Raw genomic sequence first — 17,145 nt, 5'->3', positions numbered from 1 at the left:
TAACGTGCTCGTGGGTCCTGGGGGAGCAGCAGGGGAGGAGACCCGTGGAAGGCACCTGGGAAGGAGCAGGCTGTTGCAAATACCCCGGGCTGCGTGGGGCTGGGCGATTGTCCACAAAAGGAAGTTTAGAGGGAGCGCAGCCGTTTGCCAGGGGAGAGGACGAGATCCGAGCGTTACCTGACTGAGGTCAAGCCGGCGGGCCGCGGAGATCCTCAGGTTTGCGATCCTGAGCCACTTGATCAGGTTACTATGGAAATCGTTTTAAGGAGGAGGGCGGAGGGGAAAGCCAGCAGCCAGGCACATCCTCGTCACCCCCGAAGGGAGCCGCCGGGGCCGCCGAGCGCGGGCGCGGGACCGGGCGCGGCGCCTCTGCCGGCCCGGCTCGCTCTTTCTTCGCTCCTCGGCCGGGCCGCGCCTCCCCGCCCCGCGCCGCCGCCGCCGAGCAGCCCGCGGGCTGAGCGAGCCCTCCGCGGCGCGCAGCCGGGAGCGGGAGCGGGAGCGCGAGCGAGCCGCCGCCTGCCGGCCTGGGCGCCGGGCGGCGCTGTCTCCCGGCCGCGCAGCTGGAATTTAAAGAGACAGGCGCGGCGCGAGGTCCGGGCCGCGGCCCGGGAGAGCGGCACGCCGGGCGCCCGCCGCCTGCGCCCCCGCCCAGCGGCCCGAGCCAGCCCTGCGAGGAAAGTTTTCTGCGGGGACGACTCGGGGAGCGCCTGAAACCGGCCCCGGGCTCCTTTCCCGAATGCACAACACAGGCTGCAAGCAGAGTAAGAGGGATTTTTTTTTTTCCCCTCCCTGGGAGACTAGCGGGGAAATGATTTGTATGCTCAACAAGTCATGCACCTATTTTCAGCCGCGCTCGTTTCCGTCCTTGTGCAGCGACTTTTTTCAATGAAAGCACCGAGAGACAAATGGAGGGGGTCACCCCTCGTTTTATGTCAGACTCTAAGCAGACACGCATGGGTTTGGAAGGAAGGTGGTGGCGGGAAGATAGAGCTGTCAAATATCTTGAAAAAAATAATTTTTATTTTTCTCCTCCTCTCCGCTAGCGAAGCACTTCCTTTTCCCTTACCTCCCAGCCGTGGACAATACGCATGAGGGTAGAATCCAACCTCTGGTCCAGCATTATCCGACAAATTACATTCCTGCCGGCATCTTTTCTCTACAGCGATGAATGTGTCTATCAGAAAGAAACATCTAGTCTGGCTGGCCCTCTTCAATGCCTAGCGGAAAACCAGTTTTCAATGGGCAGTTCTGTCACTGCTGTTGTAAATAAGGCTCAGATTTGTGCTATTCCCAACATACAGCCCAGGCAGAACGTGTTTATAAATTACATGGTTTAATGCCATCATGGATGTACGAGTACCAGAGAAGTTATCCAGTTTATTTTACTATTCAAACCACTGCCTTTCACTGCTTTATATATAGTAAACAGCCATTGTGGTACAGTTCCACAATGGGGGATAAAAAACTAGGAGACTCTCCCTGGGGTCCTGTCCAAATCAATCAAGCGGATTTCACAGAGTTACTCTTGCAAAGGGTAGCAGATAGTCCATAAACAGGGCATTTTATTGGGTTGGTAGAATGTATTGTCCGAAGGAATGAATCTAGTCAGTCTAGATTATCAACACCTTGTGGGCAGGAGACATGGATACTTCTCTTAGACCTTATACATTCTCAGGAGCCCAGCACTGAGTAAGGATGCTACATTCTAACTCAAGAGTCTTAAATTTCTTCCCTGTCTCTCCCTGTGGACTTACCTCCAGTACTGACACCTGTTCCATGCATCCATCATGCTCTCTTTACCCTGCTTCCAGAGTGAGCCTGCAATAAACAATAGTCTTATCTAAATCCTCCCATAGTTCCCCATTCCCTTCATGGAAATAACCAAATTTTTTACTGTGGCATAGTATAGGGTTTCTCAAACTTTATCATGCATCAAAATGATAACCAGATAACCAAAATTAAACAAAGACTTCTAGGCCCCGTATTCCTGTTCAACTTTTCCTCTTTAATGGGTCAAGGGTGGGGCAGAAGAATTTGTAGTCCTGACAAGATCCCAGCTGATGCTGTGGATCTCGGACCCATCCTTTTAAAACCATCTTTCATGATGTAGTGCCTGCCTACTCCTGCTGCTTCATCCTTTACACCTACCCTGCATTTGCTAAGCCAGTCAAACTTACTGATGCCATGCTTTCTCAAACATCTGCTGGTTTCTGCCAGGAATTCTTCCCCCACTTTCCCCACATCCCCCATCACCGCATCTGATAACTTGCTCAACCAGAAAACAAGTCGTTCAGGATGCCTCCCTGAACACTCGTGGGTCCCACACCCGAGTTTACACCACTCCTTGTGCTGCCACTGTGCCCGCTTTTCACACCTTAGGTATAACAACTCCATGTTTGTCTGCTTCCTCACTAGACTGGCTGTGCTAAGGGCAGGGACTGTAGCTTACTTATTCCCCCATCCCCAAGTACTTAGCACATTGGCCAAGATGTTGCAGCTCAATAAATGTGGAGGCGGGTGAGGAGAGAGAGGGAGAGGAAGATGGACACCATTTTTCATTGTGATGATGGTAAAGACAAAGGATCGAGTGACATAATAGAAGCAGTAATTCCCTGGTGGCTCAGTTGGTAAAGAATCTGCCTGCAATGCAAGAGACCTGGGTTTGATCCCTGGGTCAGGAAGATCCCCTGGAGAAGGGAATGGCAACCCACTCCAGTATTCCTTCCTGGAGAATTCCGTGGACAGAGGAGCCTGGTGACCTACTGTCCATGCAGTCTCAAGAGTCGGACACGACTGAGTGACTAATGCACACAATAATATTAGAAAGGGTGGGGGGAGAATATTTCTGAACTTCTAGCATGTATCAGATGCTGGGTTAAATGCTTTGCATGTTTGCTATCATAAACAATGTTTGTATCTCCCCAAAATTCATATGTTGAAACCTAATCTCCAGTGTGATGGTATCTGAAGGTGGGGACTTTGGGGAGGGCATTAGGTCATGAGGATAGTGTCTCAGAAGTGGAATTTATGTCTGTGTGAGATTCCAGAGGGTTCCCTCACCTCTTTCTCCACAGGAGGACACAGTGAGAAGATGGTCATCTGTGAGCTAGGAAGCTTGTCCCCACCCAACACCGAATCTGGCTTCTTGATCATGGACTCACCAGCCTCCAAAACTGTGAGACATGAACATTTGTCATTCAAGCAACCTAGTCTCGGATATTCTTATTAGAGCAGCCAGACACTCTTTACCTCTCCTATTCCTCAAAGCAACCCTGCAAGACAAACATTACCTGAAGGCTCAGGCGAGGAAAAGTGAAGTCGCTTGCTTAACATCACACAGCTGTTTGGTGGCTCCTGTGGAGCGAGCGGAGGGAGCTCCTGCTTCACTGCCAGCACCACAGAGACCACTTACCACAGGTATGCATGCGCTTTATTTATATCTAAATATCTAAATAGTCATGAGTTTTTGTTACTTTGAGTGCGGCTTGATCTCTCACTCCCCTTTCTGTCAGAAGGGACTCTGCCTCAAGGGCTGAGGCCTCAAAGGCTTTACTGATCCCTCCGTGACTCAAGGCTTCTCTGACTGCTGGATGTCATTTCTGTGAGGCCGTACTCAACCTGTGTGTGGTGTCCTTCGTGTTATATAAAGTTGTAACCAACCAACCAAACCAGACAGGTAAACAGCCATTATGGTGACAGGGCCAGAGTTCTTTTCTTGCCGTTCTTTCCACTGTACTACATCTTATATTACTATAATGGAGGTCAACATTAACTAGCAAGAAAATATGTGAATATTAAAAGTAAGGTATATAAAATTATTTGTGCTCCCTTTTTTATATTTAACAGAAGTGAGTTTTTTTAAAAATTAGATTTTATAGACATTTGCAGTAAGGCTTCAATGAAAAGTTCAGCTAATGTGTTATAAATAAAACAACTCTCAGAGCTCATAAAATGAGTGTAAAATGGGGAACCGTACAATGACAGAATAAATTAGTACCTCTCTTTAGGAAAGTTCATTTGCCATGAATGTTGTGTCCTTTATGTAGGATTATGCTAAAATCATGACATTCTTACAGCTAGAAGGTATCTTTAGGGCAGTAGTTCACAGGTTAGCTGCATAGTCAAGTCACTTTTGGAGCATTCAGATAGCTCAGTGCCCATCCTGCACCTGGAAACAGTTGTATCAGAACCTCCAGGACTGGTATCCAGGCATTAATGACGCTAAAGCCCACCAGGTGATTCTAATGGACAAGCAGGATTGAGGACCCCATCTGAGATGATCTGCAGCAGACTCCGGTCGTGGCCACCCCTTAGAATCACCTGGGAAGTGTTAAAGGCCACCAGGCCCAGACCCACCTGTAGAGATTCTGATTTGGTTTAGCTGGAGCCCAGTCCTTCCTGCAGCTAAAAGCAACCCCAGGGGATTCTAATGTGCTCTGTTTGAGGATTATGGTCTTATACCAACAGCTCTCAAGACAGAGTCCTCAGAACAGCTCCAGAGGCATCACCTGGGAACCTGCTGGACATGCAGACTCTCACTCCCATCCCAGATCTGTCGAGTCAGAAATGCTCCTGGTGGGATCCAGAACATGGTCTTTCCACAAGTCCTCCTGGTTACTCTGATGTGCACTAAAGTGTGGGAACCACTGTTTTACAACCTGGGCTTCCCAGCTGGCTCAGGGGTAAAGAACCACCTGACAATGCAGGAGATGCAGGTTCAATCCCTGAGTTGGGAAGATCGCCTGGAGAAGAAAATGGCAACCCACTCCAGTATTCTTGCCTGGAGAATTCCAGGGATAGTGGAGCCTGACAGGCTACAGTCCATAGGGGTCACAAAGAGTAGCAGACAGTTGAGCACGCATGCATGCACCAACATGCCTTACAACATGGTATTAAATGGCATCACTCTCCTTTGGAATTAAGAACTTGGTGTTACCTTCAGTAAGCATCTATTGAATCCTTACCATGGTGGTTCTAACAAGTTTCCAGGTCATACTGATGTTGCAGGATCAGGGATCACAGTTTGAGAACCACTGTCCTACTATGTCCCCAGCCCCATAACTAAGCATTAATAATCCTGAGATTTGTTTTCAAAAGGAACCTGTCCCAAAATAAAACTAATGTATTTGGCTTCATCAAGCTTATTATGAGTATTCTTGTACCTTATTCCCTGAGAATCAATTTTAAAAAGTAAGGAAGATCATGCTAATACATACTTTTCAACCTACGTTGAATTACCAGGTCAGAAAAAACCTTTGGCATTCAGCACTAAAATCTGTGGGTACCATGGTAATGAATGTGATTGGAAAAAGTTCCTATATTGGATTGCAAGAAAACCCCAGGGGGAAAAAAAAAGGAAAGAAAAAAAAAGACAGTCCCTCTCCCCTCAAACCAAAGCACCAGGTCCAGGGCATAAGAAAACTGCTGGTGAAAATTTTGCCCTCTGGCTACACACATGAGCCGATTTGCCGTCCCGGAGAGGCTACTCTTCTTTGTGTAATTGCTTAAAGAGGAAAGAAAAACCTGTTCATTCTCTAAAAGCAAAAAAAAAAAACCACTTCTTAGTGCCTTGGTGTAAATGTAACTGTATAAACTTGGTCCATCCTGAGCCACAGACGTTGAAAGAACCCCCAGTCCCACAGCCTGGGCTGCTTTCCAGGGAAAAGCATAGAAGTGCAGTCACTGAAAGCAAAGACTGTGTCACTAATCTTTGCCTCTGGTCAGGCAGCCAGAGAAAACCCCCAACCAGAGCACTCAAAAGAAGACACCCCAGACCATGAAATCTCCTTTCATCCTTTTAGCTGCTTGAATTGATTTCAAGCCACTAACCTGGATCCTTCAGGGAGGATCTTTTGGGGATAAGCTTTTTATTTTTTTTATTTTTTTAATAGTATGAGACCCTGCCTCTACTTGGCAATTGCTTTTGAAAATTTCCGAAATAGACTGCTAAACTGCATTTTCTCTCTGAGACTACTTTAGGATCAATGGCATTTCTCTGCTTTAACAGATGAGAGCTCCAGGGAGAAGATCCTAAAAGAGCTCCAAGACGCCTGCCGAAACCTCGGGTGCTGAATTGCTGACAAGAGAAAAGCCTTTCTAAGAGTGAGCCACCAGCCCGTGTTTGCCTGTGCTCTTTCAAATAGCCACATTGTTAATTACTACATCCGCCACAAACCGCTTACTCTCCAAAGGTCTTAAAGTTTGAATGAAGTCTCCTCCTATCAAGGCTGGAGGAAATAATAGTCTCCACCACACAGCAAAATGTCACCTAGATTTCTTTTTTTTTTAAGGCATATATACTTAAATAAGCAACGCAGCTCTGAGAAATATAACTAAGTTGCTTAGATGAACAGCAGGAAGTGGCCTTTAGAAATAGCATTTGGGAGGGAGGGAAATGTAAGGGAACAAAAAGTAGATAAAGATGATGAAAAAGGGCATGTAAAAATAGTTGGGAAGGGAGTTGCTGTGAATGGCAAGACAGCCTTCATTGGGAGAGTGTCAGTTTCAGAGAAACAGCTGGGGCGTTTCATTAGAGAGTAGATCTCTTTGGGAAAAATAATAAAAAGCTAAATTTTCAAATCAGAGGACTGTTAAAAATAGATTACTACCTGAATTTGAAAGTAGCTGTGAGGTTACATAAGAGAATATCCCTGTTCTAGGAGATTTCAGCTGAAGTGACACTGAAACAGCTATAAAAATAATAATAATAAGGGCTTATATAAGAATAAAAATGTTCCTTATTTTTATATAAGAATATGAATGTCTTTCTTATCTTTATATAAGAATAAGAATATGATCATTTAAGAGGATGGGATTAATATATACATACTACTATATATAAAATAGATAATCAGCAAGGACCTACAGTATAGCCCAGGGAATTATACTCAATATTTTATAATACCCTACAAGGGAAGAGTCTGAAAAGGAATATATATATACACATATATCTGAGTCACCATGCCATACATCTGAAATTAGCACAATATTTTAAATCAACTACAACAATACTTCAACTTAAAAAAATTTTTAAGACTTATGTTTTATATAGAGAAAGAATACAAATATGATGAACATTAATGAAATGTATATAGGTGAATCTAAGTAATTTGTAATAGACGTATAATTTCTCTGCAGATTTGCAACTTTTTCAAAACAAAAAGTGTAATTAAAAAAGAAATTAATAAAATTTCTGCAAAGTAAGTGACTCAGAGGAACAATACAAAAAGAGTTTAAAATGAGGATGCTGAAAATAGATTGTTAGTCTCTTCTAAACACCACTAACAAGAGATTGGCAACGTGTTCCCCTCTTGTAGGACTATTATTGTCATTAGAGATGAGGCAAACACATTTTAGCACATCATATCTTGCAAGTAGTCAGAACACTAGTCTGCACCATGGTGACCTTTGAATATTCTGCAAATTGATTTCTAAGCCATTCCTGTTCCCTCTTGTTTATAGCCTTGGTTACCTAGAACATGATGAGCAAGACTGGCCAGCTGTGAGGCCTGCATTTTCCTGCTCATCAGCACTCAATCACATTTCTCTCTCTCCCAGAGGCCTCATGACAACCCTTATGGTTGGTCAGGAGAGCCACAGCCCTGAGAACCTTCTGTATGGTCAGATTTAAGAGCTACAAGCAGTTGAGTGAGCCCCTCAGAGGTACCCACTACAATACCAGGACCAGTAAATATATACTTTTCTGTATTCCAAACTAAGAGTAGAATTCTAAACCTTGCTTCCCAGGTAACGTTAGTGGTAAAGAACCTGCCTGCCAACGCAGGAGATATAAGAGACCTGGGTTTTATCCCTGGGTCAGGAAGATCTTCTGGAGAAGGAAATGGCAATCCACTCCAGTTTTCTTGCCTGGAAAATCCCATGGACAAAGAAGCTTGGTGGGTTATAGTCCATAGGGTCTCAAAGAGTTGGACACAACTGAAGCAACTTAGCAGACAATGTAAAGTGAACATCACCCTTGAAACCATGATATGTCCAGATTTTTCATATATTTTCCCATCATTAAATCATCTTTACCTGTTGTTTTCACAAACTTTTAACCCATAAAAATGTCCTTCCGTATGCTAAATCTTCATGGATGCTGACCCCAGTAACCCATGCTAAGGTTTCCTCAAAAGTTCTTACAAAAAAGTAATCCCAAACCCTGAATCACACCCAGATCATTAAATAAGAAGTCAGCACCTATATCAAGTTTTATGACTTAGAATTCCCCGGAAGACACATATTCCTACAAATAACCAACTAAAATGGGATCAAAATAAGCCAGGTATATTCAGTTTCTTCAAAGCACCTGCCCTGTTTCTGTTAGAACAATCCTAATTTTCTAAGTAATGAGGAGAGGGAAAGATTTTGATTTCCAGTATTTGGTCCACCATGACTTGCATAGATTCCTTAATTTTAGGGGGAAACAAGCAAAAATGGAAGACTAGTTAGTGTGAAAATAAAATGGAACATAGAGTGTTTTTTTTCCTACATGCCAGAGGGTATAAAGAAAAGATAAAGTTAGGAAAACTTAATCACTTCTGGCCACACACTGACAACACATATAAAAATTCAAGATGTGTTTGCTAGGAGAACACAGGGAGGATGTTATTCTTTTCTTTCAGAAATAAAGAATCAGGTAAGGAAATTTCTATTTGAGTAGCTCAATATATCGGGAGAAGAATTAAACGTTCAGTTGTCCTCATCAGTAAATACAAAACCACACTTCTAAGAACACTCAATAAAGTTAAAAATAAGTCATAAATAGAAAGCTAGGATCACCTCTTAGTTATTCAGCCCTGTAGAGAGTCTACACTGAATATGTGAAAAGTTCAGATGTATAGGAGAGAGTTTTGTTTCTCAAAACAACAGATCGTGGTAAAATTTGGTTCCCCTAAGGGGAAGCCTGTGTTTTCTATGCATTCAAAGTTCCAAGTCCTAACTGGAAGTTATATGGAACAGGACAGCAAGAGTACAGTCCTGACTCTTGGAGTAACTGGAGGTGGGTAGGTATTAGGAGAAGTTTACTCATTTATATTCCATCAAGCGCAGTGCTAAGAGTGTATCATTTTCTCTTACCAAGGGCTTGACAAGGGCCAGTTGGGGAGGAATTTCATTAATTTTCATTAATGGATTATTGGTTTCTCTAATGTTTTTAGCAAGCTGCCTTTAGAGACTAAAACACCAGTATAGACCACTTTATTGATTTGCTTATTCCATTCACAGAATGCCCACCTAATCATAGCTGTTGGGAATTCAAATATAGAAAAGTTAAATAATTACAAATAATGTAGATAATGGATGAATAGCAGATATAACCCTCGGGCAAAATAACTATTTAAAAATTGCTTGAAGACAGCTTTTCTCCCCATAACTTCATGCAATCCAAAGCTACTTCTCACTTCATGCAATCCCCAAATACTCAAGCTACATATTACACTATGTCATATATACAAATATATACATAATAGATAGAAATGTATTTGAACCTACACTATAAATCTGATTTACTGCATGGAAAACTTTTAAAACTCAGAGTTGCTAATACATTACATGTAAGGGTTCAGTCTACATGTTTGATGAAAATGAGCTAGTGTATTTCCAATTTATGTTTCATTAATGTCGACTATTTAAATGCTTCCTTCAGTTCAGTTTAGTCACTCAGTCATGTCCAACTCTTTGCAACCCCATGGACTGCAGCACGCTAGGCCTCCCTGTCCATCACCAACTCCTGGAGTTTACTCAAACTCATGTCCATGGAGTCAGCGATGCCATCCAACCATCTCATCCTTTGTCATCCCCTTCCCTGCCTGCCCTCAATCTTTCCCAGCATCAGGATCTTTACAAATAAGCCAGCTCTTCACATCAGGTGGCCAAAGTATTGGAGTTTCAGCTTCAACATCAGTCCTTCCAATGAACACCCAGGACTGATCTCCTTTAGGATGGACTGGTTGGATCTCCTTGCAGTCCAAGGGACGCTCAAGAGTCTCCTCCAACACCACAGTTCAAAAGCATCAATTCTTCAGTGCTCAGCTTTATTCACAGTCCAACTCTCACATCCATACATGACCACTGGGAAAACCATAGCCTTGACTAGACACCTTTGCTTATTGGCACCTAAATAGTATCAAAAGCATGGGCTTTGATTTCCTACTCTCAAAAAATTCTTAAGCAAAATTCTCAAACCTTTCCTATTTCTTAAAAGGAATATCTTATTTAGCTTAACAAGAACCCCAACCCTGTTTATGACCAACCAAGATACTTCATTCTGAAACCACATTTTATTCACTGTATAACTCTTCTGTGTAAACACTTGATTCTAGTCACAGTCTGCAATTTGAGAAGCTGAAAGGATGGATAGGACCTGAATCAAATGATATGGAATGTGGTGGCGTATCTCACGTCCTGTAATAACTGTTATAGGAGAGCAGATATGAAATGCTAATGTCTGTCTCCTTGATGTTTTGCAGACTAGTGAGGTTTTCCTGGTAATTTATAAACTTGTTGAAGTCATGAGTGTTATGAAGCCTTTTTTATTTCCAGCTTAATCAGGAGTCTTACCTAAAAGGGCAACACTTACTACTTCTGTCAACAACTGTGTTTGTTCTGTATTAATACCAGTTATCATTTATCCACCTGAGAATCAAAATTTATTTATGTCTCCCACCCTTCGCTATATACACAGTATCCAGTTAGAATGACAGATGCTGAGACTGGTGAAGATAAATGATAATTTCCTTTACATAAAAATTGCACTAATATCTTTAAAAACACCCAGATAAGAACCATTTCTTTCTTGCTGATATGCCAAATAGGGTGTGAATGGAGAAGGATCATCTGAATGGTAGTGGTAAGAACACATGCCCAAAGATTATCTCATTAATTTAAACAGTGAAGCAAAACTGAAAAGCTCATAGAGAATCATGCACAGATGATGAGAACGTATCTGGTCCTTCCAATTTATTTCCTGAACTCTGAGATCTCTAAGAAATGATGAGATTCTTCATGAGGAAGTGTTAAAGTGATTGAAGACACAGATTTGTTCCATTGGAGGCAAACCATAGCAGAGCCTGTATTTTGAAACACACATATCCATAAAATTTATTCAGGAGCATCTGACTTCCTTTGGGAGTTTTAAGAGATGACTCAATCAATATAATCATTTGAAAGTGGAGATCCAAAATCTGACTCAGGATTTATGACCATGTTATTACTTTTTCCCCAAATTTCCACCATCATTTCTACAGATTGTTATATCCTGCTGTCTGTGGGAGGTTTCCAACTCTGTTTCAAAGTTCTCAAAAGAAGAGAGTTTAGAGCGTGTTATTTCTATAGATTGCCTAACTTTTAAATCCTTCAAATCCTTTCAATAGGAACTCTCTGCAGGGATTACTCTACCCATACAAATTGAGAATATCTGTATCCAACAAATCAATTAAAAACTAAGTTTGGAAGTAATTGTCAGGGTTATAACCTGTTATTTTGTGACTGTGAGTTTTCCAGAACATATGTATTGTAATCAAAGCAATAAAACAATAATATTTTCCCTAACCTGGTTTACAAAGTCTCATTCAGTTCTATATTTCCTTCAAAATAGCAAAGACCTTTACTTCCTACTTTAGCACTGTAATTTAATAATTCAAATACAGCGTTTTATTCAGAATGCTCAGATTTCCTCACTTCAGTGTCTTTTAAAATTTTGCCTAAAACATTTGTTTGTTGCCAAATTGTAAGTTTAAATATACCTCGTGAGTTCTCACATGATAAAATGGTAAGTAGCAATCCCTTAAGAATGATTAATCAGCAAATTTAGTGTGGACCTACCAGGTATAGGACAGAGTAACCTCACCATAAGAGATTATACAAAAGTTGTCAGGAGTCATTCCTGTACTGAAGAAGCTTTCTGTCTACCTGGGATTACAGCTTATGAGAATGAAGCATTTAAACAGGAATATAAGAGAATATACATTTCAAATGAGTGACTTGTCATTAAGAACAATGATAATTTTCCAGCCCTTTTTAATGTGAGTGTCTGAGGACATGGGGTTAAACTGAGCGAGTGACTTTGAACAAGGCCTTACAGAGCCTTAAATACTTAATATGTGATCCAAAGGACCAGTGATAAATTCATCACTGGAAGTTGGTTACAGATACAGAATCTCAGCCCTCAACTCAGATCTGGTCATCAGAATATTCATTTTCATTCCATCCCTTTTCAAAATCAACCATATGCCCTTCAAATTTGAGACTATTATGGACAGATGTGTCCTTGAACTGAAAGAACAAAATAGCTAAGATGATAGTCATAAGCAGAATCAGACAGAAGGGCCCCAAAAGTTCACCTTAATTCATTTTTCTGTATGCAGTGATCAAGTATAGAAAGTATTAGAAAACAGCTATAAGGAGAACCAGGCTTCCCAGGTAGTTCTAGTGGTAAAGAATTCACCTGTCAAGGCAGGAGACGAAAGAGATATGGGTTCGATTCCTGGATCAGGAAGATCCCCTGGGAGAAGGCATGGCAACCCACTCCAGTATTCTTGTCTGGAGAATCCCATGGACAGAGGAGCCTGGGGGGATATAGTCCATAGGATCACAGAGTCGGACACGACTGAAATGACTTAGCACGCATGCACATATGGAGAACCATGACATCAGTTAGGAAAACATACCCTGCAGAAGACATACCATGTATTCTGGCAATTGTCCGTGCAAGTTCTTTTCTTCCATAAAGAAAAAGAGCTAAAGGTAACATTTGTCCTTGCAGCCAAAGGAGAGAGAAGTGAATCCTACTGGTTGGAGCCTGTGATTCATTGAGCTGTGTCTTGCTGGTGGCCCTAAATTCTGTTCCTTGAAAGCATGAACTGGGGGACTTCTGTGGTGGTCCAGTAGTCAGTAATCTGCCTTGCAATGCAGGTTTGATTCCTGGTTGGGGAACTAAGACCCCACATCCCACATGTCACAGAGCAAGCTCACCCACCACAACTACTGAACCTCCAAGCCACAACAACCGGAAGGCCTGGGCACCCCAGGGAAGGTCCCTCGTGATGCCGCGAGAAGCCTACTAGCTGCAGCTAAGACTCCACGGACCCCAATAATTTAAAAAAGCATGAATTGGCCTTGCTGCCCTTTCACTAGAGAACTATCTTGCACTTCTTGTTCTTGTGGAATAAACACACCAGAGCAGAGTTTGCATATCCCACCCACAGGAGGGCTGGGAAGGTAGGGAATGGCAATGAATCTGGAAACCTGTCCTGCTCTGTTTTTCGTAAAAATGGGTGGGTGAGGCAGCCTCCCGGTCCTTACAAGGAAGCTTGTTGGTTAAGTAGATTCTTGTTGGTGACCTAGATACCTGTTGATCAAGTAGATTCTTTTGGGGCAAATAGATTCCAAAGATGCACGATTTTTGTCTGAGGACCAAAGTCCCAAGGTCTAGATTCTTTAAGGAATGTAAAAGGCCCTCCTCAACCCTAAGCCCCAAAATTGGGGGTTTATAGAGAGGTTAACAATATACTTTTCAAACTAGGATAACTTTTATCCTTGGTAAAAGTTAGGTAAAAAGAAGGTAAAAAGAGAAAATTCCTTAAAACCATACCACAACAACTGATGTAAACTAAGACTCTCCTGAACAAACCTGTGTTACCCTATAAATTACAGTGTGATTGCACGTGAAACTGGTATAAAGTGCCCTAAAAACTCAGAATGTAGAGACTGTGAAATCTCTTTCACTCCTCCAAATACTATCTTGAGCCCCTAATTTCTTTATTGGTAGGCAGGCACATACCTTCTTCTTTAGAACCGCCCCTCCATCAACCAAAACCTCCAGTGTTCACACAGCCCCACCCACATATGCAATCAGGAAGAACACTGTAATCTGTGCATTGCTTCTTCCTGCTATGTGTTTGGCCCTGTTGAAGCTGTGTTCTGCAAAATTCCAGAGTCATTGCCAATCCACCATGGAAATAAGGATTTAAAAATCCAGATCCAGGCTCAGGCCACTGTCATTCTGCAAGGAAGCAGGAACCCACTTCTTCAGTATAAACAAGGGCAAGCGTGCCTCTCACTTGAGCGGGCAACACTTCCAGGTCTTCGCTGTCAATGTTGTGGTTGACAAGATGGTTATGGACTGGTTCAGTGTCAGACAACCACAGACCATGTCAGCCCCCCTCTCCAGGGTGTTGGACAGCTTATTGTCTTATATTCTCCAGATACAACGTGTTACTCTTCTGAGAAGGCAATACTCCATGAATCAAAAATTGATTACCTTGCTATTAAGGAACTCTGATACATTTGGAGGAAGATAAAGGTGGATGATACCTCTTAATGATTCCAAAACCAAATGTTGGCACCTCTATTTAGAGAGATTATTTTTAAGTTATAAATAAGTCCTAGGGATGCAATGTACAGCATGACAACTATAGCTGGTGTGTGATATACTGCAAAATTGTTAAGACAGTTACTCTGAGAGTTCTTATCACAAGGAGAAAAATTATTTTCTTTTATCCTCTTTTTCTTACTTTTCCTTTTGTTATACCTGTACAAGGAGATAAAGGTTAGCTGAACCTGTTGTGGTAATCACTCACAATACACATAAATCAAACCATTATACTGTATGCTTTAAACTTAAACAGTGATGCATATCAATTATTTCTCTGTAAAGCTGGAAAAGAATTTTTAAAAGAACTAGAAAAGTTCTTTTAAGCTCTTTTTCAAAAAACTTTAAAAATTTCAGAGAGAGAAGGTGCAAACATTACTATTTTTATTTTCTCCTTTTTTATTTAATAAAACTACACATTTTGCAAGAAGAAATCGTGCAAAATACGTTTTTAAAAAGGTAAACTCTGAAAGGATATTCTGCTATGCACAGATTAATAAAATTGGAATGTGTCTATTTGCCGAGTGGGTGTCATTGTGATTTAACAAAGACCTGGGGAAAAAGGTATTAACATTGGAGTTGGGGATGGAAATGTTTGAATGCTAAGTAGAGCCATTTCCCAAGAAAAACTTTACTGGATTATGCTCAGTGAAATAAGTCAGACAGAGAAAGACAAACAATTTATGATATCACATGTGGAATCTAAAAAATACAGCTACTGGATATAACAATAAAGAAGCAGACTCACAGACATATAGAACAAACTAACAGTTATAAGTTGGGAGAGGGAAGCAGGGAGGGACAGTATGCAGGTATGGGAAAAAGAGGTGCAAACTATTATGTATAAAATAAGCTAAAAGGATACACTATACAGCATAGAGAATATAGCAACTATTTCATAATAACTGTAAATGGAGTACACCCTTTAAAAATTGTGACTCCCAGTCTGTACACATGTAACATACAATATATCGACTATGTTTCAATAAAAAATAAATTAAAAAATTTTAAAGGATAATTGACTAAAAAACCCACTTTATTGAACCTAGAGACTGGCTGGATTTTTTTATTAGACCACAAAATAAAATATGGAAAGAAAAAATAAAGTCAAGTGTGACACAAAATTTTAAGGCTGAGTGATGAAGATGAGAAGAAAATAATACTGATACAATGAAGAAGTAGAAGTTAAGCAAAGACTCATTCACTTTGAGAAATATTGGTTTTGTGCTTTTTAAGAGTATAACATTCAAGTATAAATGATTAATGGACAATTCAAAATTTTAAAAATTAGAGCGTGGTCAAAAATTAGAAGTCAATGTGTACAAAGTTGAGTCTTTTACTTCTCAGAGGATTATAACCTCATAGATCAGCTCATTAAGGGTAAGTAAAGAGTGGGGTGAAAAAGATGTGTCATCAAAGAAATCAAAGAAAATACAGGCACCTCAGAGACACTGAAGATTCACAATAAAGCAAATATTACAATAAAGCAAGTCACGTGAACATTTCTGTTTCCCAGTGCATATAAAAGTTATGTTTACACTGTAATCTCTTATATGTACAAGAACATTATTTTTAAAAAGTAATGCATATACCTCAAAGAACACTCTATTGCTAAAAAAAAAAAAAAAAAAAATCACCTTAGCCTTCAACAAGCTGTAATCTTTTTGCAGTAGTAACATCAAAGATCACAGATGACCATAACAAATATAGTAATACTTTAAAAGCTTGAGGTAGCACAAGAATTACCAAATTGAAACTGAGAGACACAAAGTGAGCAATAAAAATTGCTCGCTGCACAGTTGCCACAAACCTTCAAGTTGTCAGAAACAAAATATCTGGGAAGCACAATAGAGCAAATCACAGTGAAATGAGGTATGCCTGTATGGTCAAAAAAACAGTCATGTATTGTTGACTTGGAGATGGAAATGAATATCAGGGTAACACTGAAATTTGTAAAGAGTGATAACATGAAAAACCTAAAGACAAATTCAGTGAGATGGAAGTCAACAGTATTAAATGTCATGGAGAGATCAGAGGACACAAAAAGTCTAAAAATAAATCCTTGGATTTTATACAAAGAAAAAGGTAGAAATGTTTACATGCCAACTATGTACCAGGTGCTTTTACTTACATGAGATGTTAAAGAAAAAAAGGTTTATCATGTCCCCGGATGTTGAGACCAGATAGAGAATGTTGACAGTGATAGAACAGAACTGGGGACTCAAGGGATGAGGAACATCAAGCTAGAATCTCTTGCCATCTCTACTTGCTTGCAAGCAGGGAGGGAGAAACCTATAGGGAGAGAAATTGGAAGGGGTTGTGATAGAAGTTGTCTGGATCACAATAAACTGTGGAAAATTCTGAAAGAGATGGGAATACCAGACCACCTGACCTGCCTCTTGAGAAACCTGTATGCAGGTCAGGAAGCAACAGTTAGAACTGGACATGGAACAACAGACTCGTTCCAAATTGGGAAAGGAGTACATCAAGGCTGTATATTGTCACCCTGATTATTTAATTTATATGCAGAGTACATCATGAGAAATGCCAGGCTGGAGAAAGCACAAGCTGGAATCAAGATTGCCCAGAGAAATATCAATAACCTCAGATATGCAGATGACACCACCCTTATGGCAGAAAGTGAAGAGGAACTAAAAAGTCTCTTGATGCAAGTGAAAGAGGAGAGTAAAAAAGTTGGCTTAAAGCTCAACAATCAGAAAACTAAGATCATGGCATCTGGTCCCATCACTTCATGGAAAAAATGGGGAAACAGT

At 41.0% G+C, this 17,145-nt stretch overlaps 2 protein-coding genes across 3 annotated transcripts in view; one reads left to right on the top strand and one right to left on the bottom strand.

Annotated features, from left to right (window-relative positions):
* NAV3 (neuron navigator 3) overlaps positions 1 to 266 on the bottom strand; it is an 889,111-nt gene extending 888,845 nt beyond the window's left edge. The window contains exon 1 of the mRNA XM_070454242.1: positions 178 to 266. The gene's annotated coding sequence lies outside the window, so the exon portion shown is untranslated. The remainder of the gene's footprint in view (positions 1 to 177) is intronic.
* LOC139030797 (dapper homolog 3-like) lies at positions 250 to 11,550 on the top strand. 2 transcript variants are annotated; one of them, XM_070454246.1, is made up of 3 exons: positions 250 to 761; positions 3,075 to 3,417; positions 6,008 to 11,550. In XM_070454246.1, the coding sequence occupies exon 1, from the start codon at positions 250 to 252 to the stop codon at positions 709 to 711; it is 462 nt and encodes a 153-aa protein (XP_070310347.1). In that variant the 3' UTR covers positions 712 to 761; positions 3,075 to 3,417; positions 6,008 to 11,550. The 2 variants fall into 2 exon arrangements, with proteins under 2 accessions (XP_070310347.1, XP_070310348.1); XM_070454247.1 differs by lacking the exon at positions 6,008 to 11,550 and adding an exon at positions 4,446 to 5,260.
* Positions 11,551 to 17,145: the final 5,595 nt, after the last annotated feature.

Source organism: Odocoileus virginianus, chromosome 24 (assembly GCF_023699985.2).
Source record: "Odocoileus virginianus isolate 20LAN1187 ecotype Illinois chromosome 24, Ovbor_1.2, whole genome shotgun sequence".
NCBI classification, from domain to species: domain Eukaryota; kingdom Metazoa; phylum Chordata; class Mammalia; order Artiodactyla; family Cervidae; genus Odocoileus; species Odocoileus virginianus.
This window is presented reverse-complemented; position numbering and strand designations above follow the sequence as displayed.

Coding starts and splice junctions, on each gene's coding strand:
- LOC139030797 (XM_070454246.1), top strand. CDS start 250: ATGGAAATCGTTTTAAGGAGGAGGGCGGAGGGGAAAGCCAGCAGCCAG.